The sequence below is a fragment of the Octopus bimaculoides genome, chromosome 14, assembly GCF_001194135.2.
Source record: "Octopus bimaculoides isolate UCB-OBI-ISO-001 chromosome 14, ASM119413v2, whole genome shotgun sequence".
Classification (NCBI taxonomy): domain Eukaryota; kingdom Metazoa; phylum Mollusca; class Cephalopoda; order Octopoda; family Octopodidae; genus Octopus; species Octopus bimaculoides.
The window spans coordinates 22,716,181-22,742,404 of NC_068994.1; the positions used below are offsets into that span (position 1 = coordinate 22,716,181).

Here is a 26,224-nt window from a genome sequence, read left to right on the forward strand (position 1 = left end):
ACATTTCTCTTCAGACAACTCTATTAACTAAGAAAAACAGCAAAAAAAAAAAACTTGGTATTTAAACAGAAGGCTGACCATATTAAAGAAACTAAAACAAAAATTATTCAGTAATTGTTTTCTAAGGAAACTGTTGTTAAATTCAAGATTTATTTTGAGTTAAATTTCTTATGATTCTCAATAAAAGTTAATAATTTATTTAAAAAGCAATAGTTGTTTGGAGCATAAAACATCTTTGTATATACACTAAGTACTATACACTTTTTTTTATGTACACAGTGTGCGTGCAGGGGGTGATGTATGCTGGCAAATTGTGTGAAATTTGGAAAATATCAGTCTATTTGTAATTATTTAGCCATGTCCCTCTGCGTAAAAAGTATTCAAAGACGAGATCACATTCTACATAATGAGACCTCTTCAAAAAATGCTAATTAGTCACAGTATAGTAAACAACTAAAATATTGAAGAAGAAACTAAGGCTAATAAGCCTCGTATATACAACTTGTTAGTTAAGCAAGTTTCAAAAAATAATGCATCAGTGTGTGTGTGTGTGTGTGTGTGTGTAAATATTTGTGTTTGAGTGTTTGCCTATGTGTGTGTTTGTGTGCTTTAGTAAAAATGCAATCAATTACATGATACATAGATATTGAAAAAGGATATTTTCAGAATTTTATTTGCTCTGTGTAATCTGAGAAGTTGGAATAATAATTTCATGAGAGACATTTGCATGAAGAGGTACATTGAGCTGTGTGGCAGCTGGGTACATCTGAATAGTTGGGAATATTTGAGCTGTTGATTGTGAGATTTCAATAGTTGTGGGAAATGTTGACAGCATTGGATAGATTTGGTTTGTGCCAGTGCTGTCTGTCTGATTGACAGTAGCTTCTTGTTGATACATGGCAATAGTTCTGGCTACATCAGCTGGATCTGTACCAGGGGCATGAGTAACAATTAAATTGCCTTCAGCATCAGTCACAGCAGATGCATCAGCTGGAACGACGACTGCTACCTGTTGACAGTTTCCCTCAGGTGTGATAATATCTTCCTTCAGGTCAATAAGTTGCTTGGGAGGAACACAGCTCAGTTTACGTTCTCCTTGATTATTTTTCTTATGTTTTAGTAAGTGGTCTTTCCGTGAGAAAGCAAAACCACACCTGTCACAGACAAAAGGTTTCTCCCCTGTATGGATGCGATGATGGACTCTGAGATAAGACCTGCGTGAAAAACTCTTTTGACATATGTCACAGCTATAAAGTTTCTCATTAAGGTGAGTTGATTTGTGACGCTCCAAGTTTTCATGACGGGAGAAACATTTTGAACAGTAATCACACTTGTAAACCATACCAGTTCCACTTAAGTCAGCAGTAGCTTGATATATCTGATGCTGTTGTGTATTTTCCTGGCCTGGCTGTATATTAGTAGCACTTTGGAGAGTTGGTATTATTTGGTTGGGATGGATAATACTGCAAGAATGGTAAGTGGTCTTGTTACCATTAGTAACAGCTGCTACTAACTGGTCTCCCGAATTGTGAATAATACCATCATTATTGTTGGTGTTGCAAGAGATGTCAGTACATTTAAAAGCTTGCTGCAAATCTGTTCCTTCCATATCACTAGTGGTTTGTACTGTAACAACTTGTATTTGTGTTTGGTCAACAAGAGAAGTTTGTTGTTGCTCTTGTTGAACGGTCTCACATTGGCTGTTAAAACTATCAGAATCCATATTATTGTTTTCATTCTGCATATGAACCTGCTGAGTTGTGCTTGTAACAAGTTCAACAGAAGGAAGAGCCTTTATTTCTCCATGCTGCTTAGTTTGATGCCGAACAAGATGGTCTCCACGATAGAAAGCACACCCACATACATGGCATTTATATGGACGAGTATTTGTGTGGATACGTTGGTGCACAGTTAAGTAAGACCGACGTGCAAAAGCTTTGTGACAGATTTGGCAGTTGAACATTTTAATTCCTTGATGTCCTCTGATGTGGATCACTAAATGATCATTGCGCGAGAAAGCACGACCACACAAATTACACCCAAAAGGTTTTTCTCCTGTATGAAGACGACGATGCAACTTCAGATAGGATTTCTGACTAAAATCTCTGCCACATGTTTCACATTTGAAGACTTCACGGCGCAGATGACGAATGCGATGTCTCTCCATGTTGTCTCGGCGAGAGAACATCTTTCCACAAAGGTCACAGGTAGGCTTCTTCATTTTTAGGAATTATCAGCAAATATTTAAAATTTGGTGCATCAAAGGTTTAATAAAACAATGGATAACCTAGAAAGATAACAGATATAATTAAAGAGTGAAGCATAATACAAATTATAAATGTTGGAAATTAAATAAAATTAATTGTAATATTTATGTATTGGTTTATGTTCCTTTAGGAATTTTTCATAATATATACTAGATTGCACCTATTTAAATAAGTAAGACAGAAAACTATAATGTAGCTGGATGTTCCTACAATGCAACCTACTATAAACCACTACGCTATTCCATAGCTTAACCATTTAGCATTCAGATCAGTCTGTCAAATATGTTTATTTATTCATGTTATTTTCAATTAGTTATACATTATCTTGTAGTTTTGAGATTTTAATGATGTGATTGTTTATTTTAAAAATGATATTGTAGGGTAGTTGTGAGAGGCCAGATATGGCCAGTTTGAACATAAGACAGATAGAATATTTGGGCTGGATATGACCCAAATGCTAAATGCTAATGGATTAAGTAGTGAGCACCTTAGTTTAATGAAGCAGAAAATACTATTAGAGATGAGTGCAAATTTTTCTAAGAAACAGCAACAAGAAGCAAGGGAAAAATATCTGGAGTCTAAGTAAGAAGCTAGTTCTTGAGATTACTAAAATAAAACAGGTACATGTTGTGCTGAAATAATCGAGAAGCATGATGTGCATTAAATTGCAAGCTTATGTGACTCTGAATGAGGACAACACTGGAGAGATGTATCTGCAATGATGAGTGTATGCTCTTACAGGTAATGAAATGTGCAAACATTGAAAGAAACAGATTGCATTGGTATTATACTGAATATGTGATTAATACACACACACTGAATATAAGTAATTGTTTTGTGTGTGTGCACTATATCACTTTCATACACTGACCATAGGTATACAGTATTTCCTATGTCAATCACTGTTAGCTCACTCATTCAACATGTCTTTTATTTTCACTACAGGAAAATGTAACTCATTACATATTGAAGATAAAACATTTAGGAATTCCAACAATTTAAAATAAAACCAACATAAGATGGAAAGGTCCTTTAGTTTATTGAACAGAAAATTGAACACTAATGCAGCTATAAATAAGTTGTTTTGCTAGTTGGCAATAAGAAAGGTACTCCCAAATGAGAAAAATGCACCACCAAAAATATGCAGAACACAGGTATTGTTGTATTAATAAACATAGCATATCAGTGCAATACAGAATAGGTAAGCTACTAGGTGTGAATACTCCTTGAATTTTTCAAGTATTTTCACTCTCTATTTTTAGCAAGTTGATATCAGTGTTAATGTAGGTACTAATAAGAAGAATTAGTGAATGTTACATGTCAAACTTAATGATTGTTAACTTAAAGAGGTTATTTCATGGCCCATGTTTGCTGTACATGCGAAATAAAATTCAGTTATAGCTGTTGTAAGAATGGCAATTTGACACAATTATATTTTTAAAGTATACTAAAGAAATTCTCACCATCCTCATTGAATCATAGTCAATGACTGCCATTCATTTTTCATTTTATTTATTTAATAATTTAGACTCAATACAGCGTATGGACAATTAGATATGGCTAATGCTCAGTCTGAATTCTGAAAGCCAGTAGTACAAGGATTTCCACAGGAACCAACAAGTGTAAGCAGTATTCAATAGCAAAGTAATCTTAGGGTTTGTATAGGGCTAACAGTAGCTCAGAACCAAAACACTCTGTAGCTCTGACAAGGATAGCTGAGCTTTCCTTAATTAAGTTATAAATATTGTTATGTATCATATATTAAAACACCAGAAGTCATCATTAACAACAACAATATTTAATGTCCATTTTCCATGCTGGCATGGGTAGGGCAGCTTGACAAGAACTGACAAGGCCTGAGGCAGCACCAAGTTCCACAGTCTTTTTTTGGTTTGACATAGTGTGCTGGGTGCTTTTTACATGGCACTAGCACCCACATCAATACTTTTTGCATAGCACCTTGGTTTTAGGATCTCAATTCTGTTGTGATGAGCAGGTCTTAGTATTGTTGCAGTGTGATCATTTTAGCAGTACTTTTGATGTGGGGCTGTCGATGACATGTTGTTTAACCTCAGATCAACCTGGATAAAACAGACTTAAGATTAAAAGCATCCCAGCTGTCTTTTATAACTGGAATGCTTTTGATCATTTTGTGCAGAGCATGTCTCAGACTACATTACTTATATAAGGTGGTATGGTGCAATTAAGATTTGCTTGGTATTTCAAATAAAACAAACAACTGTGTAGAATCTCCCTTGATGGCTGTTGACATGTTTTTTTTTCTGCTTTTCAAGACTTGTGTCGCAAAAAGATGGAGGAAATGGAGAGCAAACATTCCATTTTCAATGTTTTAATGTCTGTTAGGAGACCTAAAAAAGCAGTCCTAGTTAAGATTCCTGGTGACATGTCACCAATGTTTTATTATTAACAGTAGCCCTTTGTATCAGTTACTAGATATATCTTTTAGCTTGTGCCCTTGTTACGTAAGATAATTTGAAACAATAGTCAATGACCAACAGATCAAAGGTCCATCCCAAGCCATAGGCTCATAAGGGCAATTTCCCAGATTCTGTGACATATATATTCTCCTCTGGATGGGATGTTGGTCCACCATGGGATTACTCAGTTTTGCCAGCTGAGTAGATTTGAGTAACTTGTGTTCTGCTCAAAAACACAATGCATCGCCTGGTCCAGGAATTGAAACAACAATCTTACAATTACAAGTGCAACACCCTAACCTCATGCCTCCACAAACCAATAGTATCAGATTACAATTAATGGTTTTTATATTAGGAAATAGCTAAGACAGAATCTTTAACTAAAAACAAAATGAAAAAAAAATTTGTTTAACTTAGTTTAATCTAGGTTACTGTTTAACGTAGTTTAAACCAGATTATTTAAGATAATTAAACCACTCACAGTGAGCACAACATATAATTAAGCAGAACTACTCAAGGATTCAATGCAGGAACTATAAGAGATAATAATAAATATACTGAGATGAATAAAAGATTTCAATGACTTTGGTTAAATCTGTTATGATTATTGTAGAGGAGTCTATTTTGAAGAAAGAGTTCCTTTATTTTTAAATGGAATAGTCACTTTACGGCTTTGTTATTTTTGTCTCCGAGTATTATAGCTGCAGACTACTGAATTCAAAAGATAATATTTATGTTTCACTTCCAAGCATAGATTTACAGGGAGAAATTTTTGGTAAAAAATGGCCATCAGTTTCACTGACAAAGGTCTATAGAGTGGGTGACAAATTACCTGTGATTTTGAAGAATTCAATAAGAGAACACTAGTAAATGCAACAGTAATTGAACAAATACAAGTGCAAGATTGCTGGTAGGATAATGTTCATGACATTCTCTTCTAAGCAAGAATACAAAACTACATTTTAAAATAGCTTCTTCTGAAAATATAAGGGACTAAAAATTGTTGAAATACTTATTGAAAATTTTTTTTTTTAAATATATTACATTTTTTTCTGCACACAGCATTGAAGGTCCTTTTCTAAGAAGAAAGAGGGAAAATTTGATTATGGACTTTATTTTATTACTACTATTTATTTTATCAATCATGGATGACTGATAGATAAAAATCAATTTCAGTGTAGTGTGAGCTCAGAAAAGTAAGGAACAAGTTTATGATGACCAGTAAGTTTCTCTCATAACTAGGAAGCCAGTTATCACAAAAAGGCATATCTATCTACCACAGAAACACAAAATATAGACACTGACTATGTGTAATTCAAAGCTATAGTGCAACACCACTTGCAACACTAATCCACTTAGTCATCATAACTTTGTCTTTGATTCTTTTTAAAGATAACTTGGTTTGAAATTATTGCATTTCAGCACATTTCCAAATTATTTTTTTACATTTATGAGGTAAGTTTAATCTGCAAGGGCCATTTTCCAGTTTATTAGGTCTGCCAAAATCACGATAGCCCTAGAAACCATGCCAAAGCAGATATTGGAACATGATGCAATCTTTGGACCTGTCAGATCTTGTAAAGTTGTCCATGGCAACATGGAAGATGAATGTTAAAAGATGATGGTGATGTCAGAGATTTTATTACATATTGTTATACATCTTCACAGTAAACTAGTCATCACACTTTTAATTTCAATGGATCTCTTGTTGCCATTGAGTCTCAATGAGTATAGTCATATAAAGTTTTTGTCATTAATGTTTTCCAGCAAGTTGGTGAAACAAATAATTTTCCATTACACAAGTTTACTATTTTCAACTGTTAACACATTTTTCAATGACTTAAATGGCTTTTCAATAACAGGACAATTGTCCCATAGAAATTGACAAACCTAATTGTTTCTTATACTTTGGTGGTTTTACACCTACAATTCTTGCTAGTAAACAAGGCACTGGTGACACCGTCTCCTCTTTATTAGTCAATATACTAAAAAAAAGATAATTAATTAGTCTCTAATTGATTATCATGCTTGATAATTCTAACCATTACATTTTTTTTATTTACTTGTAGAGTCTGAAGGAAGGGGTAGTACCATTAAGTTGGCAAGCTTCATGTTGTTAACGTTTCATTTAAATAGTTGCAGTTCAACACCTGCAGGAAAGACATGATCCGGGAGAAGATTCTAGAGGACTGATGTTCCAATAAAGAAGAACTGGGCATGGCTCGAGCAGGGTTGAGGAGAGAGGCTGAAGAGGCAAAGAAGGGCAAAAGTGCCTGAGTGATGGAGGTATGAGACCCGCCAGCTCCAAATAACAAAGGCATTATAAAGCAGTCTTTTGCCACTGTTGTATCTGTCTTTGTACGACAGTTGTCGCTCTGACAGATATTGTTATATTCCAGACTCATTGATAGGATGTTTCTATCTGGCACTGTATGATCCCCAGTCGTATAGTGTTATTATCCTCAAAAAGTTGGATTGTTATAACGCCCACTCAATATCACAGTATAATTACTAGATCAGTACAGACATGACTATCAACACAGCTTTCTCGTACTCTCTCGATACCAGCTGACGTCACCTTACTTATTGTAACTGCCTCATTCCACTTGTCACATGGGAGGGGTGTACTATTATTACTAATTCCCTACATCTCCTCTTTTAAGTTTTTCTTAGGAAGTGTCATTTTATTTAGGAATATTTTTATTCACCCCATCTCCCTTTTTTGAGTTTTTTGTTTAAATATTTTTTTCTCCTGGCATCTATTTTCAGGAACTCTGTTTTCTCTTCCTCTCACTTGTATGCCTGGGTTCAATCACCTGCAGTGGCATTGGTACTTGGAACATATCGTACAACCATTCTATAGGTTCCTCCAACTTCTTTGCTTCACTTTACACAAATCTCTTTTTCAGTTGGTTCCTGTGTCTCTTTTGTATGCTTTTTCTACTTTTTACTCGATACATCATTGCAAAATTTGCATCTCAGAGAGACATAGGATGTTTGGTTTGGTGACTGTGCATGGATCTGAGTGCTTGCAATAGAGTGAATTCCACTAAAAGCACCCAAAGGCCATACAATGGCTACACTGACGTGATACACCAAACAGTTTTATCACCAACATTTGTATCATCTTCATAAATAATAACATCTATGTCATTTCCAACATGTTCAATTGCTCTCTGAAACTATGTATTGGCAGTTTTAATTCCATAAGACTTGTCCTTGTTAAAAGGATTCCTTGGTGTATATATTGTTGTAACTTTTCTCACTTCAGAATACATTTCTATCTGATGACATAAACCCCTTAAAATCAATCAATCAATATAATTTATGCCAGAAGTAGAATGAAATATCGATTTAGTAATTGCAGTTGGATAAGAATCTATACAAAAATTTTCATCTAAACTTACTTTACAGTCTCCAGATATTATTCAGAGATGTGCATTTGTAGTAAACACAACTACTAAAGGAAATGCCTGTTTAGTCCCTCCTCTAAGTGGAACTTTTCCAGTTTCAATACAACAAATAGTTTAATGTATACTGACAACAGTGTCACCTCAGAATAACATGTTCTGATATTTTCTTTGAAAAGAAACAATAGCTTAAAACCTATCTATCTTCCAAACTATACTGGAACTTCATCTCATTCATTACATCTATCCATACCAACAAGCCATGATTTTTCTTCCATTCAGCAACAACTCCATGATACTCACACCATTGTCCTTATTTGTTTCCATTTAATGCATCAAACTTTTCCAAAATTTCAATGAGGGATCATTAATTTGTTTTAATATGAACTCACTGGTTTATTCAAATCCATCCAAATATTCTAAGGGATTACAGTTCAAGTATTTTTAGACCAATTTCATAAATATTTGCCGAATTATTACTTTCAATTTCCTCAATCTATTCACAGTGGTTTTACATACAACCTTTTCTCTCTCCAATTTATGAAACAAAATCAAACAACTATTGCTTTCTCACCATTAGCATGGCTTCTAAGCAGGGCTGTAGAGTCAGAGTCGTGGAGATGGAAACAATTAAGGAGTAGCTGGAGTCAGAGTTGGTATAGTTTTACTGACACCAACTCCAACTCACAATATCATTATTCTTTAATATAAACAGGGTATAACATATAGGCCTATTCAAAGTACAAGTATATGCATATGCTTTATGAGATATGTAGACCACAATCACTTAATTACATAAAGAGGGGTTGGAGTTGAAAGTGCCAATAGTAGGAGTTGTCAAAGTTTTTTGTTTTGACTCCACAGCCCTGCTTCTAAGCCAGTACTACTGGAGATTTGCTTTTGTCCAGAATCCACCAGTAGTCTCTTGCCTTCAAGAACTTTAGCAAAAGCACTGTTGTTGCTCTTGTGATTAGCAGAGCTTTCAGCTGAGGGGTCTGGCAAAGTGTTTAACTTCAGACTTCATTCATCTTTTATTTGTTGGATCAGAAGTTAAAAAAAGTTTCAATAAATGCAGGACATTTTGATGATACTAATTTATATTCATAAAAGCAACATTTAGAAATAGATTTACGTTTGTTTCTCTCAACATATGACATAGTGACATGATCAATATCATCCTTTTTTTTTTTCGTTTTAATAATCTGAAATCATTTCAGTGTTGAATCAATTCAATGCAGGCATTAAGTTTCAGATTACTGGACTAAAAAAATATTCTAAAACTTTTACATGATGCTTAGATGATTGCATGCTTCTAAGAGCCTCGTTTGAATCATATCTTCTTGTGGACTTTGTGCTATAAGCTCTAATTTTATCAAATTCACAAAAATGAGTTGACTCATGCAATCTCTAAGAATAACAGAATTGATTCAGTCCAGATTTTGAAGCTGTGATAAGAATTGAACTCTGTTAATTTCTTTTAGGAAGGAACTGGTGACATTATGGCAGATCTTATCTTGCTAAAATTAATTTCTTCAAGTGCTAATAATTTTATCAGAAAAATAAACTTTATATATAGTTACTATACCTACTGTTGATAAAAGCAAAATCTATTATTTGTTTTTTAGCATTGGTGCCCAGAAGCCTTTTGTTCTTGCTGCAGCAGTAAAACATCACAGCCAGGTCTCTATAATGTTTGGGTCATCAAGTAGAGAAATTCATTGTTATTATTAACTAGCAGCACCACAGTCATGTACTAAATTTATCCAAGTAAAGCCATAGTCACCCACAATCCCTTATGTTCAGAAATGTTATCGAATAGTCAAATTCCGGTACTGAACTGATAACTACCTTATAGAGTCTTAATCAGCATGTACAATAAATGCAATGCTATAACAATACTAGCATAACAATGACATCACAATTTGTAAACTTGACAGGAACAATACTTACTTCACTAGTATACTGAAATAATACATACAGCACCATTTTGCATATATAAACAAAAATATGAATGTGTTGTAAACTGCAAGTTACATTTTAAGGGCTAAGGCTTACCTTCAGGTGTATAACATCAAGCAGAAAAAGATATATCTCCCTTTAGATAGGATGTGGTTTATCTTCAGCTATAAAACGTAGATCTGGTACCTATTCCTGATAGTTATGTAAATGGAAGTAGATAGAATTAAGGGAATTGCCCAAATGTACATTGAAACACCTTAAGAAACTTTGAGTTGATTGTCTGATATATTTATTCAGCCATTTCGTGGCCTCTGCCAGAAGTGTAGCCAGCTCACTTATTCCTATCTTTACTTCATTGGACACTAAACTCTGCTTGCAAAGACCTGTTAAGGTAAGTGAAATCGAAATCGTAATTGAACCATATTCGATGACTGGCACCTGTGCCAGTGGAGCACTAACAGCACCATCCAAGTGTGATCATTACCAGAATAGCTGTCTGGCTTCCGTGCTAGTGGCACATAAATAGCACCATTTGAGCGTGATCGTTACCAGCGTCGCCTTACTGGCACGTTAGAAAATATTCGAGCAAGGTTGTTGCCAGTGCCGCTGGACTGGCTTCTGTGCAGGTGGCATGTAAAAAACACTATTTTGAGCGTGGCTGTTGCCATTACCGCCTGACTGGCCCTCATGACGGTGGCACGTAAAAGCACCCACTACACTCTCAGAGTGGTTGGCATTAGGAAGGGCATCCAGCTGTAAGAAACTTTGCCAGATGAGATTGAGCCTGATGCAGCCTTCTGGCTCACCAGTCCTCAGTCAAACCGTCCAACCCATGCCAGCATGGAAAGCAGACGTTAAACGATGATGATGATATATATATATATATATCATCATCATCTTTCTATATACAGTAATAATGATTTAATACTCACAACTTTCTCTAAACAAACAAGTTCACCAGCTGTTTCAGTCCTCTGTGAGCAACAGTCTTAGTACAGAGGCTGAAACATTTACTATCATCATTTGTCTACTCAAGTTAGTATCACCAACTTCTCAAACCTTTGATCTCTTTCTTACTTCTCAACCCATCATTTTCCCTGTGGTCACAATATCTACCCACCTAATATTACCTGGTCATTAAAATTTCATGGCATTTCCATCTAAACCACCTTGTTACACACAACCCTGAAAACTTGAGTCATTTACCTCAAAATTCTACTTATAATCTGTGCTGCCTATCTTTGACAGTAAACATGCTTCATCTCTGACTCATCTAAGTTAAGTGGTAGACTGAAACTAAGTTCCAAGCTAGTCAATAATTTCTAAGCAACTCATAGCTGAAGAATGCTGCCTACAAAAACTGGAAAAATTCACTTACCATCAATTTAAAAGTGTTCACCCAATATTGCACCTCAAATTTTATCATCAGAAACAAAAAGATATCTTGAATGTTGCACAATCAGCAAGCTCCTTTATCTCCCAAACTGCAGCCTGGTTTTCAAGAACTTCTCAAGAAATTTATCAACTAACTTTGTAGAATAACCAGTTCTACTGGAAATTTGCTTTTGTTCTCAATCTACCAGTATTCTCTCACTTTCAAGAATTTTAGCAAAAGCAGTGCTGAGCTTGAGATTATTAGCAAAGCTTTCAACTGAGTCTGACAAAGTTGTACAGTTTTGGATTTCATCCATCTTTTATTTCTTGACTCAGAAGTTACCTGTCAGATTACTCCACTAAAACATAGTTTGCTCTAATCCACATTATATCAACCTCAGTGTGCAATTTTCAAGATTTTCCACATTCTTCCTTCTCTGTATTAATGGTCATTTGATATTACTTCTCACCATATGCTCTTCAATAGATCCCTCCACTCTTCATAAAATTTCAACAGACAAATAACATTCATATTCAAACTAGACACTTCATGCCACTCTTGCACAACTTTTATAAACAGGACTACATTTCACCAAAAGGTATCAGTTTCAGATATTACAAGCAGAACATCAGCCTTAACAGAAAAGTAATTTCTAGTTTAACAAGACCACCAGTGGATAAATACTACCATTAAAATTTCAAGTTTTACTACAACAAGCAATAAGTTTCTTTTTTTTTTTATTATTATCCTAATTAGGTCTGAAGGAAGGAACTACATCCTTAGCTTTCAGGTCATCCAGCAGTAAGACTGATGTTAACATTTAGCTTAAACAGAAGCAAGTTGATGACTTTAAGAAAGATATATATAGAGAGGGAATTCCAGAGGACTAAAGTTCTGGAAAGAAAGGACAGGGTATAACAGTTAGTATGTGTGAGGGGAGGGGATTATATAAAAACAATTGGAAGAAACAAGTGAATTGAGAGGGCCTGGGTAAAGTTTATATGAGACCAGCCAGCTTCAAAGATAAGAAGTCATTATAGTAGCAGTAGAAAAGGCAGAGGAGTCAGTACATTTCAGGGCCAGAAGTTAGAATGAATCTGTGAGTGAGTGACTTGAAGTCATTAAGTGGCCTTTCACTGGATGTAATCCACAATAGCCATGTGTGCAGCAGCTTGTACTGACCCAGACGTAGAAGCAATACCTCATTGTAGTCTCACCTAAGCTTTGTAGAGGACTAATTGTTGGTGGCTGAAATGCTAGCAAGGCATAGTATTTCAAGTGATCATAAAGACTCTAGTTATGTGCTGCTCATGTGTGATGAAGTTAGAGTGAGATAATGTTTTCCTGATATGTGCAGTGATTGTCTTTTTTTTTTTTAATTAGAGCTCCTTATGGCAAGGAGACTAAAAGGATCATCTGCAATTTCAGAAGTAGGAGAGCTTGATGGCTCTGCAATGCACAGAGGCAACCTTTTCAGTTTGGATGGTCTTACTGGAATTATGATATTGGGTAAGAGCTGTCTAGTTTGTAAAGTGGGTGATTTTCTCCAAGTATTATAGGTCATGTATTTTTGCCTAAACTACTACAGCACAGCTGCGTGAACCATTTGGAAAAGTCAGGGCTGTGAGTTTTGTTGTGGCATGTAAGAAGACATGTTTAAGAAGATGGTTTCAGTAACTCCCCAAGGTTTTGTTGTGTGAGATGTGGGAAGACATGTTAAACAGGATGGCTTTAGCAAGCCATCTGGTGTTTCTGATGTGTCAGAAATGAAGCACGTGCTGTCAGGGCAAGAATAAGTGGAATTCTGTTAGTTGGTTAACTTGAAATGCCATAGGATCAGGGACATGTATATGTGGAGGGGAGGGCATTGCATATGTGCATTTATAGTGGGTAGTTGTAATAAGGCACTAATCAGACAACCTGATGGTTTGATGGTTGCAGAGAAAGTTTTGGTCTGGTAGAGGATGTATTTAGGTAAGAAAGTGACCAAGGGAGTCTGGCGAGTCTGTGTGTTGGTTAAGGAGCGAAAAGACTTGTTTCTGCATTGGTATCATCAATATGGGATGTGTATGAGAGCCAAAGAAGAGTTGTGAGCATTGAAGTCTTCACTGAATGACTTCAGAGAGGAGTGAAGGTGAGCTAGGTGTTCTCAATAGTTGAAAAGTTGTTAGTGGTTTGCGAGGTTTGAGGAAGGAAGCAAATTTGGAGGTGGGAAGGCTGGCTTTGAGCCAGAGTAATTGAAAGTCTTCATGACTGAGATCCAGGTGAAAGAGATGAATGTCAGGGAGAGGGAAATTTATGTATGACCTTTGAGTAAAAAAAGTATATCCTTACAGTAGAGACTGATAAGATAAGATTTGTCTCAGAGGAACAAGATGTGAAGTTAGCATATTCATAAGAGGTGATCTTGGTGTTCATGGATGTTAGAGAGAAGGAGGGAGAATTGTTTTTATTTCTGGCATCTAGTGAAGTGTAGCAGGTATCAGCTCTTTGTGTGGTCACGCTAACTTCTTGTCATGAGCTGGGTCTGGAGGTTCACAACAGAGTGAACTCTTTTAAAGGCTTTTATGTATCAGGCTGTAGTGTTAAACCGGGTAGCATGATGTACCTACCACACAAGTTAGGAAACACGTTACCATGTGTCATTTAAATTTAAAACTTGAAAAAAAATTCATCTTACAAGAGAAGATGTTAATTTAAAAGCGATTTCTTTTGGCAAAACTCAAAACCAATTTTTACAAATGATATGGAAAATTGATTCCCCTTCGCATACTACTGGTATTCATGATGTTTCTGTTTAAAAGTTTAACTTTTTAAAGAAATTCTTGTAAATGCTGCAACTTTTGAATAAAGCATTTAAAAGAAAAGTAATTGTCATTGGCGTTACTGAAAAGAAAAACTAGATCTCTTTAACAAATGGTATACAGAGAAGGTAACTTCATTATCCATGCAAAGCAAACGAGTTCGAAAAATTAAGAGTTTTGATGGTAGTTGCTTGTCTGTGTAAATACAGCTTTATATTCATATCTTGTTTTGGATTAGAATTTCCGAAAATTTCAAACTATCTAAATTTCACGGCATTTAAAACTTTCAGCACATGAAATATTTTCATGAGATACAAATTAAAAAATAATAATAAAGAATGAATGAAAAGGCAATCCAAAGGCCCACCAACACTGGTGTGAAATGTATAAGGAAAACTTAAAATTTCCGTTTTATAAACAGAATTATTCGATCTTATTTCTTTTTCGAAAAGTGCTTAATTTCAAAAGGTATTGAGGTATTATATTAACTAGAGAAGACAGTGTTCAATTCTAAGCATACTTACCCCATAATCGCAACTCACAAAGTGAAGCGTCGAAATATTATCCATATCATCTGGGAAAATGATAGTGAAATATGAAAGATAAATCATTACAGCAAACCACTGGGAATGATCAAACCAGTGAACCAAATGGCCGGTGTTTAAACTGAATTATATAACCTAATTAAAATAAAATCCTTACATGCTATATCTGTTGCATATTTTTGAATATCAATGTTGTTTCTTGTTTTATAGCGAAACACTAATTTCAGTTAAGTGCTACATTTTAAACATATTTACGAAAATATCGCAAGAAGAAAACAATATATTGCAGAGAACACTGTAATTATCAATTAAAAACATCAATAGACATATATAAGAACACTTCAAATATAAGAATCCATTAGATAATATATTTACGAAAACATAACACTCACTATTTTTCGTATGTGTATGTATGGAACTGCTGTCATTTTAAGTTATAAATCTATTCATTAAATGGCCCCGAGTCACTCCCAGCAGACTTGCTATTCGAAATTAGACATACTGAACATTTATAGTTTATCCAAATCACAACTCAGTCAATGAAATAATTTAGAGAGAAAAGTAGTAACAGATTCAGTTAGTCAAACCAAGGTCTACAGACATTCTAACCTAAAGAAAATCTACCATTACTAGCTATTCCCTAAACTTTTATATATACATATATATATATATATATGTATATACACACACGTATATGTGTATGTGTGTATGTATATGTGTGCGTATGACTTCAATCAAGAAATATTTCAGCGTGCTTACGTAGTGTTAATATAATAAAATCAAGCAACTGTTTGAGTAACATACGGAAGAATCATTACAATTACCGGCCATTCATATGTTTAAGTCGGCTAGTGACAAGTTGGCAGCGAAGTGTACTTACATTGTAAGCTAGTGGTGAAGTTTTTCATCGTTTCCTATGCAGCCATTTTTTTAAGGGATGGGGATCCTGTCTAATTTCGACATAAACAAAGGGGAGACAACTGCAGACACCGAGATCTCGCACCGACATGGAGGTCACTTCACACCTGCTTTGATCGTTTCCTCTTTAACTCTCACCAATTTCCCCATTGATCACTGTCAAACCACTTCATAATGCTTCAAAAGGTATTTTCAATGGTTATAATTTTTTTAGAAGTTAATTTTTCCTTTGTTTTTCCATCGTTTTATAATCATCTTCAACTGAAAAAACCGGTCACTTCTAAGACCTGATTTTATATAATTAACTTCTATTTCCGTCGACTATCTCATACCACAATTATATTCTATGGGATAAACCAAGTAAAATTATTACAAAGCCGTTTTTCAGATGTCTTATTATTCTACGTTTTCTCTTATTTAGTTTCATTTATTTCGTAGAGTTTTATGAATTTAAAGCTATTTCGTTTATTTATTTATTTTTTTATATCTTCGTTTTGTTAATTTAATTCAATCGAGTTGCTAAATAGAATATTGTGCTGAAATAATAAATGAAACTGATGAGAATGATATTTAATCGCAAAACTTTCATCCGAAATAAGAAATTGATTAGTAACAAAGAAAACTATTTTCTGTGTCAAGTAAATAGTTGATTGTTCTCTTGAATGGGGAGTTGTTAGTACGACACTGGAATGGTCTCCGACTTATTGTCCGCCTTTTCCATATTATTTGTCCTCCGTCTGAGACAATCAACCGCATTGTCCCGCTTTATTTCAGTTAATCTAACCCTAAGCATTTTCTGTTTAAAAAGAAATCCGCATTTGGTACCATGATTAGTACAAATAATTGTTTTAATACGATGCAAGTTATAAACAAATTTATTATAATCAAAATATTGTATGATATGACAGATAAAGAGTACACTTAATAATAAGTGATTTATAACTTGCAGTAATGGTCTTTTGATAACGTTAGTCTGAATGATCGAAACTAGTTCTTTCACTGTTAGTTTTATACTGATTGCTGCTGATTCAACGCATTTCTAATTTCTAAATTGCAATTTATTTCATTATCAAGAATACATGCTGATATTTAGTGGAAATGGATTCATTTGACTTATTTTATCTTACACCACTGCATTTGGGTTGAATCTGTCAAATGTATTAATTGTAGTATTGTCTAAAGAAGGCGTATTTGACTAAGATTATGTTGCAGATAGTATGTGTATATTACTTTATTATTGTTATACTGATGTGTTTGTCTACTTTTATAGCGGATCCCTTGTCTTATTCTCGTTATTAGTTACTTTTTATATTTTTATGTGCTAATAATTGATCGATTCAGTTTATGGCTATTACTTAGCTCCCTTTCCAAGTTAGGTGACGAGTGACAGAACTGATTACATTGATTTTTTTTAATAAACTTTGCGTTAACTTATTTTACCTTCAAATATGTCTTTCTAGCTAGTGAAAAGAAAGATTGATCGTCGTTAATTTTCAACACGATCTGTTTCTAAATCGATTATAAGTTTGTAACAGTTGTCAAGCTAATAGGAAGTGACGTCAGACTGCGTTTCGGCTTTGTTTCTAGTTTATTGTTGTAAGTCACATGGAAGCTCCACTTTGTTACAGTTGTCAACCATACTGAAACTGATACTAGTGATTTTTTTTTTTTTTTTTTTTTTTTTTTTTTTTTTTTTTTTGTATATTTATTTTGTTTTAAACAGTTTCTCTCAGAAATAAGCACACATGGCAGTTTGTTTCCTAACACTTTTTCAACGATGACGTTCCACCTCATTCATGTCTTAAAACTGTGAAACTTCTAAATAATTTTACTTTATAACTTTCGTCAGTGTTCTTAAGCCAGTTATGGGTTAGTATTGTAAATCTCACTGCATCCCGAAGTAATGTTGGTGACATCCCATTAGAAATGTACTGATCTGATACGCTACATTTTGTTGTATTAGAAAATGTTATTGTCTCAATGATGTACTTCCATTTACTGTTAGTTACAGATAATGTGACTGAAAAGAAGAATGGGGCAACCAGTGAATAATCTGCATATCAATGGAATAAGAATCACTATCCGAAGGAATTCATGTACATGGTGGTATGGGGTCGATAAATCTCCAGAATAAGATAAATCTGTCTAACCTATTGGCTTTAGATCCAGTCTCAAATTCTTTATTAGTTTCATTTGGAGAAAGGAGCTGTACTCTTGGCCTTTTCTCCGGGTCAGGTTTTTGGAGACTGGTGAGATTGATGTTGTTAACTGCAGCCTAGACTGTTGCAAGATGACGACTGCAGGAAAGGCGTGTGTAGGGAGCGAAGCAGTATGTCACGTTTTTTTCCTGGGAAGTGTTCTTCATAAACGACTTGGTGTAATCATTCGTCTGAAAATACAGATACAATGTCTGGAACAGTGGTAAGTATCAAATATGATTCTCAGAACAAGTAACCAAGGAAAACAATTTTAATTCCATGGGATTAACTACTGAATACCCCGATCCAGTTTACAGGACTTATTTCATGCAAATAAGGGGCCTACAACTTCTCGTTGATACATACCAAATTGAGACAGCAAATTTTTGAAGTCCAATATTTTTTCCAGTTTAGATAGTCAAGAGCAGTTACCAGCAAGATTATTTTCCTTGGTTACTTGCTCTGAGAATCATATTTGATACTTAATACTGTTCCTTTCTAGTTGTTTCAAAGTCTTGTTTGTCACCAAATGAATTTTTTTACTTTTTTATTTTGTATCTCAACTGGTGAACGTGGGTGTCGTTGGTTTTCAACATGCCAGTCACTGATTGATAGTGACAAGAATAAATATCACAAAAGACTTCTTTCAAAGAACACCTAATTTTTGTCTTTCTAACTTGATCTATATCAGTGTAAGATAGATAGATAGATGCAAAGTTTTCATATTACAAAGTATTTGTCAAGCTTAAGCTGTGATTGATGGCAATTAAGGCACTGTGCAATGAGATCACATCCACAACGTTATTACAAAATGAACTTCTGGATCCTAGCCTTATGTGGTTTCAATTTTTTTTTTTTTTTTTTGTGCCTGCATCAAGTACTCTACCTTTTGTTTTGATTGCTCAAATTCTCATGGCCATAATGTATCTGTAATATTGTCAAAACTGCATCTAAAATCTAGGCTTTGTTTTCACTGTCACATATTTGAGGTCTGATCATTTGATTACACTATAAAGCTCAAGTGTGACTCGCATAAAAGTGATACTTTCATATCCTTGACAGTGCAGCTGCTACAGCTACAAATATTCTAGGTTGCATCCAGAAATGACCATCCAGTTGATTGGTACAAATTCACTCTAAAGTGCTACTGTCATTCACCCATAGACATGACCTTTCTTTTACTACTTCTACTACTATAGTAACTCCCTACTCTTCTGAACAAGTCCATTTAGTGCACCCATCTCTCCTCTGCAACATCTCTGTTATGTCTCATCTTCCAAATCCTACGTTAAATGCTTCCTGTCAATCCTCATTGTAGCAGTCCTCTAGAATCCCCAACAAACATTAGTCTATAGAAGTTTAGGCCTTATATCAACTATGTCAATCTTCAAGTGTGTAGGAGGGCATGAAAAACATATCTCAGGGAAAATAACCCTATTCAAATGTTCTTAACAGAGTATCCTTGTTTGTGGGCCTTTGATTATGTTGTTTAAATACTTTCAAGTACTTGGTATTGATGTTGGGAGCATCTTGATATGTAGGTCAAATGTAAATTGCATGCTTAGTATTAGTAATAGGATAAGAGGTATGCATGTGAGAGAGGCAGTTACTAAAATCTCAAACTGATGAACCAAGTCTTTGAAGTAGCTGATATAGTTTTAGCAAAGTTGAAACAAGTCGCTAAGGTGTAGTTTCAGGTTTTGCCAGAGTGTTGAGCTACGGTATTTTTGTTGAAAATTGATTGAAGTGATAATGGCATTGTCTTCAGTCTCTTTATATTTATTACAGCTCTAAGGCAGCGAGCCGGCAGAAACATTAGCACGTCGGACAAAATGCTAAGCGGTATTTCATCTGTCTTTACGTTCTGACTTCAAATTCTGCCGAGGTCAGCTTTGCCTTTCATCCTTTCAGGGTCAATAAATTAAGTACCACTTGCGAACTGGGGTTGATCTAATCAACTGGCCCCCTCCTCCAAAATTTCAGGCCTTGTGCCTAGAGTAAGAAAAGTATATTTGTTACAGCTCTTGAGGTTTTATCATGACTTCATGATTGGTTATCCCTGAGAACTTTTATTCTAGTTCTCATTGCAAAATTTGTGAGAGTTGCAAAGAAAAGTTTCACACCTGAAAGCATGGTCTGGATTGCAAAAGGCCTGATGGTGCTAACATGACATAGACCAAAGTACTAGATAGCAACAGTGAGTATACAATACCAGTGCTATCTGGGAGCTAGCCTTGCTAAATTTGTAGGAAGTCAATAAGTAAAAGCTTGAAACTATGTACACAATGCAACCAATTTTTACTTTATATGCGTGGTGAAGTCTCTGGCTGGCTAACACAATCAGTATCTCAGATGCAATAAATGAACAGCTTTTGAATTACTTTAACCCTCTAGCATTTACATTTCTCTATCAGTTGTAATGCTTATTTATTCATATTGTTTTGAATTAACTATGCATTGTCTCATAGTTTCGAGATTTTGAAGATGTAGTTGTTTAGTTTTAGAATAACATTGTAGGGTAGGTGTGAGAGGCTGGATCTGGCCAGTTTCAGCATAAAACAAGCTAGAATATTTTGGCTGGATATGACTGGTTTAAATGCTAATGGGTTAAGTATTATAAATAATGCTAGGGTTGTAAATAAAATATGGTCGCTAGAAAAGTGCAAGATTTTCTCTCTTTGCAAAAAGCAAACTGTGATTTGTGCATAGGATTATATGATATTGCACAATAATGAGACATGAGAATCAAATGTAAGTGATTTGCAGAAGAGAAAGGTGTGCAATATCCATTGGATAAAAGGCAGAGCTCAAACAGATTGAGAGTTTAGCGAAGGACTAAAAAATAGTTGATGTTTGCAAAAGAGAGAGTTGTACATAAATGTGTAGCATGTATAGATGATGTACATTAATAAAATATCATACACAGAAACATCATAACAATAAAAACGAATGATACAGGGAAAAAAGTTCAATGACACCACAGTGAGGTGTGTGTATCTGTGTGCTAACCAGCAGATCCATTCAACTTACTCAGTTATGAAAAACAGATGTTAAAATGTCGATGTTTCTCAAACTGGGAGTTGTGTTAGAATTGTAATTATTATATTTTTATTTACTGAGTGTTCTAAAATATTCTTTCTTTGGAGCTCGAAGCCTTTCTGTCTTTTCCATAATGTTTTTGTAATCTTCCTTTAGTTAAGAGTTCACGTTTTGTTGACTCTTTTGAATCTTAGTTCTCTGTACTTTACATCAGTTTCAAATGTTCTTTTCACACTATCACTCAGTGCAAGCATGCCAGAAATGTTTCTCCACATTTATAAAATATCATTTAAGCTAGCTCAGAGATGATATTGAATAGATTATTAGTGAGTGAGATATATAATTGTCCAAGTATATAGAGTAAGGACTTGTGTGTGCTCTATCAATAAATACTGTTGTGATGTGTCTTTCAATCCAGATAATCAGTAACAGATGTAGCTTATAACTGAGTGACATTGAGAAAAGATTTTTGTATAAATTAGAGTTGAAAGTTTTGTTGATGTGAAGAGTAAAAATTCATGGAATGATTGACCACTGTGGAAAGTAAAAGATTCAAAGTGAAAAAACAGTGGGTTACTTAGAAATATTTATGTGATAGTTATGAAATTAGCATAATTGCTTGGGGTGTGTTTAAAAGTAATGATTAGCACAAGTCTACTTGGAATTACACAATTTACAAGTATAAGTTGAAATGTCAACTAGAAACAATCATTTTTAGAGCTTTAATGGCTAAAAAAAGTTATACCTAGTGATGTGAATCATTTGTGGTAATGGTGATAAAAGGAAAGTAGAGAAAATGAACCTAGAAAGGAGTTTGTTGTATTTCTAAAAAAGTATAGTGGGTGTTAGTATTTTGAAAATACCTCATGGAATGACAACTGTGCACTGCATAGTTACAGGCTGTCCTTTGGCAACACATAGCACCTGTTCAGCCACCCTGCTAGGGATATGGTGAATTCATGGAAACTGCAGCATGGCTGATTGTGAAGAGGTAGCAGAATAGCTAACTGAGCCAATGATGCTTCTTACATTGATGCTGAGTGGAGGAATCTTAGAAAATCAATGGTCAGAATCACCAAGCTGTATCGAGAGAGTAACTGTAACACATCCATGGGGGTTGCATCCATGTTTGTGTAATTCACTATAACTCAAGCTCTTAATTCATATTCATAATAGAGGAATTGGGTGGCAACATAGTCATGGAAATCTGCAAAAGCAGTGAAAAGAAAATATTGGGTGCAAAATGGGCAGTTTAGTGACATACTGAAAAGTAGCAGGAAAGTTTGTCAAATTTTTTTTATATCTCAATTACAGCAGACCAAAATGCATAGCTATCTGAAGTTGAGAGAAAATGAGAACTTTCAGAGCACAAAAACTCCTTTTACTGTCAAGATGCTTTTTAGTTGATGTTTGTAATTTCTTCCATATGTTATATGGGTGTTTATATTTTTATCTGTATGTGAACAGCGTAACTTCTTGGTAAATCATTTGGAGTTGTATGTTGTAAGTGGAGAAGTTTTATTATAAGAGCTGGCTTTAAAAAACCCGCAAGTGTACGTGTGTGCTCTTTGCTATAATCTAAAAATATGGTTTTGCCTCGAACCTTTTCAATCTCAAATATTTCTTTTTGTTATTTAGTTCTTTCCATTTCTTAGCTTCTAACTCTGGCCAATTGCTGTATGGGTAATGTAGTTTTTGAAGTGCTTGGAAAAAGCCCCTAGAGAATTGGTGTGCTGTCATCTTATTTGGAATTATATATTTGCACCGTTATGTTAAAACCATTCTTGCTTTGTCATGGGCTGCATTTCTAAGATGTAAGGCTTGAATATGCAGTACCCATTTCAAATTCTTTAAAGAGTTTAGGGATATACACTTAGTGATTAAGTAGCTAATACTATGTTGACAATATAATCAATACAAGTTACAAAATCTAAGTAGAATAAGCTAGTTCTAATAAATATATATTTATTCAAAAACGTTTTATTTTTTCTAAAATTATATTTGTAAATGTTAAAATAATTTCTAACTATAATTTTTCAGGTTTGTTATACACTGAATAAGTAAACATTCCAAGTGATGTCTCAGCATGGCGTTTACAAACTTGAAAACAAGTTTAATTCAACTTTGTTGCTGAAGCTTCTTTCCTTCTCTATGTCTGATCTTTGAAATAGAAGTTAAATTGGATGTTAAGCATCATACAAAGTCAATATTTTGCAGGTGGAATTAGTAAGACGACTTAAAAAGATTTAAACATTTCTATGACTGTCTAATTCCAGTAGTCACAGTTTTGGCTTCATGTGTTCCTCTGCTTATAAACAAAAAGACACAAAAAAAAATGGTGATGCTTGTTCATTTTTAAACTCACACCCTTTTTATTTAAATGCTCCCAATTTCCCATTCAAAATGAATACACCACATCATCACCATCATCATCATTATAATATGCCACCTAATCATCAAATGAATTTTGATATTTGTAATCACAGCAGTAACAACAACAGCAACAACAACAGCAACAACTGTACTGCTTCCACAAATAATTGTCGGAATAATGCTAAAAAGCTTTTACCTCCTATTGATCATCATCAACATCTCAATCATTTAATGCCAAAAAATAACAATGGTCGACAGAAAACTTTCCAACAAAACAGGAAATCTTCTACTACACCTTTACCAATATTAACTACAACAGCAATAACTGCAGCAGCAGCAACAACAACAACAACTACAACAACAGCACCTTCAAATGTTACTAGTAAGAAAACTGCTTTGACATCATCAGTAGCTACACCACTAGCAACACTTCCCATGGCAACTACAGCTCTAACAAATAAAAGTATTCTTCCTTTCTCTATGCTGACTCCACCATCAGAGAAAGCCAAAGACAAACCATATAAGTGTGAGACGTGTCGCAAGGCGTTTTCCCGACAATCAAATCTATCTCACCATGAAGAAACTCCAGCAGAACGTAAACATTTCCATTGTACCTACTGCTGGAAAGCATTCCCTGTGCGTGCCCGTCTTCGTGACCATGAACGTTCTCATACAGGGGAGAAACCTCATAAATGCCCCGTCTGCCCCAAAGCGTTTAGTCATCAAACTAACTTGAAAAATCATCTGAGAGTTCACTCAGGGGAAAGACCATTTGTATGTGGAATGTGTGGTAAACGTTTTAGTCATCTAACCAATCTACGTAATCATGAGAGGACTCATACTGGATTAAAACCATATATCTGTGGTCACTGTGGAAAGGGTTTTGGCCACATGACTAATTTGAAAAACCATCGTCGAACGCACACTGGAGAAAAACCATTTGTTTGCACTCATTGTGGTAAGGCTTTCAGCCATCAGACCAACTTGAAAAACCATCAGAAAACCCATGCATCTCTAGAAAATTATGTAATGCTTGTAGGTCAGTCCAGTGCCTCTAACACTGTAGAAGAGCTCGAAAGACTTTCTGCAGCAGCTGCTGGTGCCTTGATGCAAGCTTCTGATAATTCTGAACGACTACAAGCTGATTCAAGAGTGTCAATGTCTGATTCAAGGGTGTCAATGTCTGATTCAAGGGTGTCAATGTCTGATTCAAGGGCATCAATGTCTGATTCAAGGGCGTCAATGCCTGATTCAAGAGTGTCAATATCTGATTCAAGAGTGTCGATGCCTGATTCAAGAGTGTCGATGCCTGATTCAAGGGCACCAATGTCAGATTCAAGGGCATCGATGTCTGATTCAAGGATGTCAATGCCCGATTCAAGGGTGTCAATGTCTGATTCGAGGGCGTCGATGTCTGATTCCAGGATGTCAATTCCTGATTCAAGAGTGTCAATGTCTGATTCAAGGATGTCGATGTCTGATTCAAGGATGCCATTGTCTGATTCAAATATGAAAGAACAACAAAAGGAGCAACCAAGAGATACCCAATTAACGTGGCAGCCACCATCTACTCTTTCTTCATCTAACATTGCTTCCAATTCAGTTGCTGCACGTACAGTTGAAGAATTGCAACAGTTATCTTCATTATCTTCAGCAAGTGCTTCAGCTGCACGAACTGTTGAAGAATTGCAAAAGCTATCTTCACTATCCAATTCATCAACAATTACACCTTTATCTTCACCACCTGCCTCCAGTGTACACATGCCTACACTAGAACATATGAAGCATTCTCAGTCTTCTAGACGTATGACAGAGACACCTCATAGGTTTACCCCATCAAATGTTTGCCAAGCAGCAGAAGACTTTAACAGAATGCCTCCACAAACTTCAGCAGCGACTAATCGCATGGTTGAAGAACTTCACAGGTTATCTGCACAATCATCTATACTTAGAATGCAACCCTTAAACAAAATTAAGGATTCTCGTCCAAACTAGTCAGCAGAAAATTATCGAATAAAATCTCGCCACAAATTGTGGATATCTTCACTTTTATTTTTTTAAGACTTCATGTCACTGGTCTCTATTGAGGTTTTGATGGTTTTATTTTATCAATTTATGTAGACAATTACTCATAAATTATCCACTCGCTTTCTGATTTTTTTTTTTTTTTTAAGATTTTCTCTTTAGAGAAAAATAAGCCCTTCAAAGTTTTGAAGCTAAATAACTTTATTTTGTTTTTATTTCTTGATATTGTGCAAATACTAAGATTATTAAAAAAAATCTAAACAAAATTTTAATCTGATGATAACTATTATTGATTTTATGATTTATGAAATATATTTTCACATTTGACATATATGCAATATTTATTGATACAGCCTTTTTACAATCTGAAATTCGTAGAAAACCATACTATACATTAATAAATCTTGACCTATTGAATTAAGGCTTTTTGACTCTCAGTCTGTTTAAATGGGTATTGGTTGTCACTGGAAGTTAGAACAGTTGAAGGATTAATCTACTTGCACCAAAGATATGAAAATTATACAGAAATAAGACCATCAGTACTTGTCCTCTTATCTTGTATGTTTCAAATGTGGCCAGTTCAATCATATCAGCTTACAATGGGACATATTTTTAACAAACCAAAAAAATATTTTTAGTTTTACATCAGAGCTATCCTTCTAAAGGTAGCCATCATTCTAAAGAAAGCTAACCAGGCTGTTGTACCAATGTTGATTCTTATAAGTTCCAAACCTTGTGACATGACTATTGAGTGTGATAGTACACTTGATGGACTATGCAAATTAGAAGTATTTTTTTAGATTTGTAAATGTTTAATAATTAAGAAAAATATTAAAATAATTATTGAATAAAGATAAGTTTCAACAATGTGAA

At 34.7% G+C, this 26,224-nt stretch overlaps 2 protein-coding genes across 8 annotated transcripts; one reads left to right on the plus strand and one right to left on the minus strand.

Annotated features, from left to right (window-relative positions):
- Positions 1-9: 9 nt before the first annotated feature.
- LOC106884036 (zinc finger protein ZFP2) lies at positions 10-15,797 on the minus strand. Of its 5 annotated transcripts, XM_014935245.2 has the most exons (3): positions 15,679-15,759; positions 14,778-14,827; positions 10-2,287 (listed from the first exon to the last, which is right to left on the minus strand). In XM_014935245.2, exon 3 carries the CDS (start codon positions 2,219-2,221, stop codon positions 671-673), a length of 1,551 nt encoding a protein of 516 aa, XP_014790731.1. In that variant the 5' UTR covers positions 2,222-2,287; positions 14,778-14,827; positions 15,679-15,759; the 3' UTR covers positions 10-670. The 5 variants fall into 5 exon arrangements, with proteins under 5 accessions (XP_014790731.1, XP_014790730.1, XP_052828729.1 ...); XM_014935244.2 differs by lacking the exon at positions 14,778-14,827 and having other exon boundaries at positions 15,679-15,797; XM_052972769.1 differs by lacking the exon at positions 14,778-14,827 and having other exon boundaries at positions 15,623-15,738.
- On the plus strand, positions 15,788-26,224 carry LOC106884029 (Krueppel homolog 1). Of its 3 annotated transcripts, none has more exons than XM_014935209.2 (2): positions 15,788-15,902; positions 22,994-26,224. In XM_014935209.2, the coding sequence occupies exon 2, from the start codon at positions 23,249-23,251 to the stop codon at positions 25,319-25,321; it is 2,073 nt and encodes a 690-aa protein (XP_014790695.1). In that variant the 5' UTR covers positions 15,788-15,902; positions 22,994-23,248; the 3' UTR covers positions 25,322-26,224. The 3 variants fall into 3 exon arrangements, with proteins under 3 accessions (XP_014790695.1, XP_014790697.1, XP_014790698.1); XM_014935211.2 differs by lacking the exon at positions 15,788-15,902 and adding an exon at positions 16,718-17,585; XM_014935212.2 differs by lacking the exon at positions 15,788-15,902 and adding an exon at positions 17,610-18,137.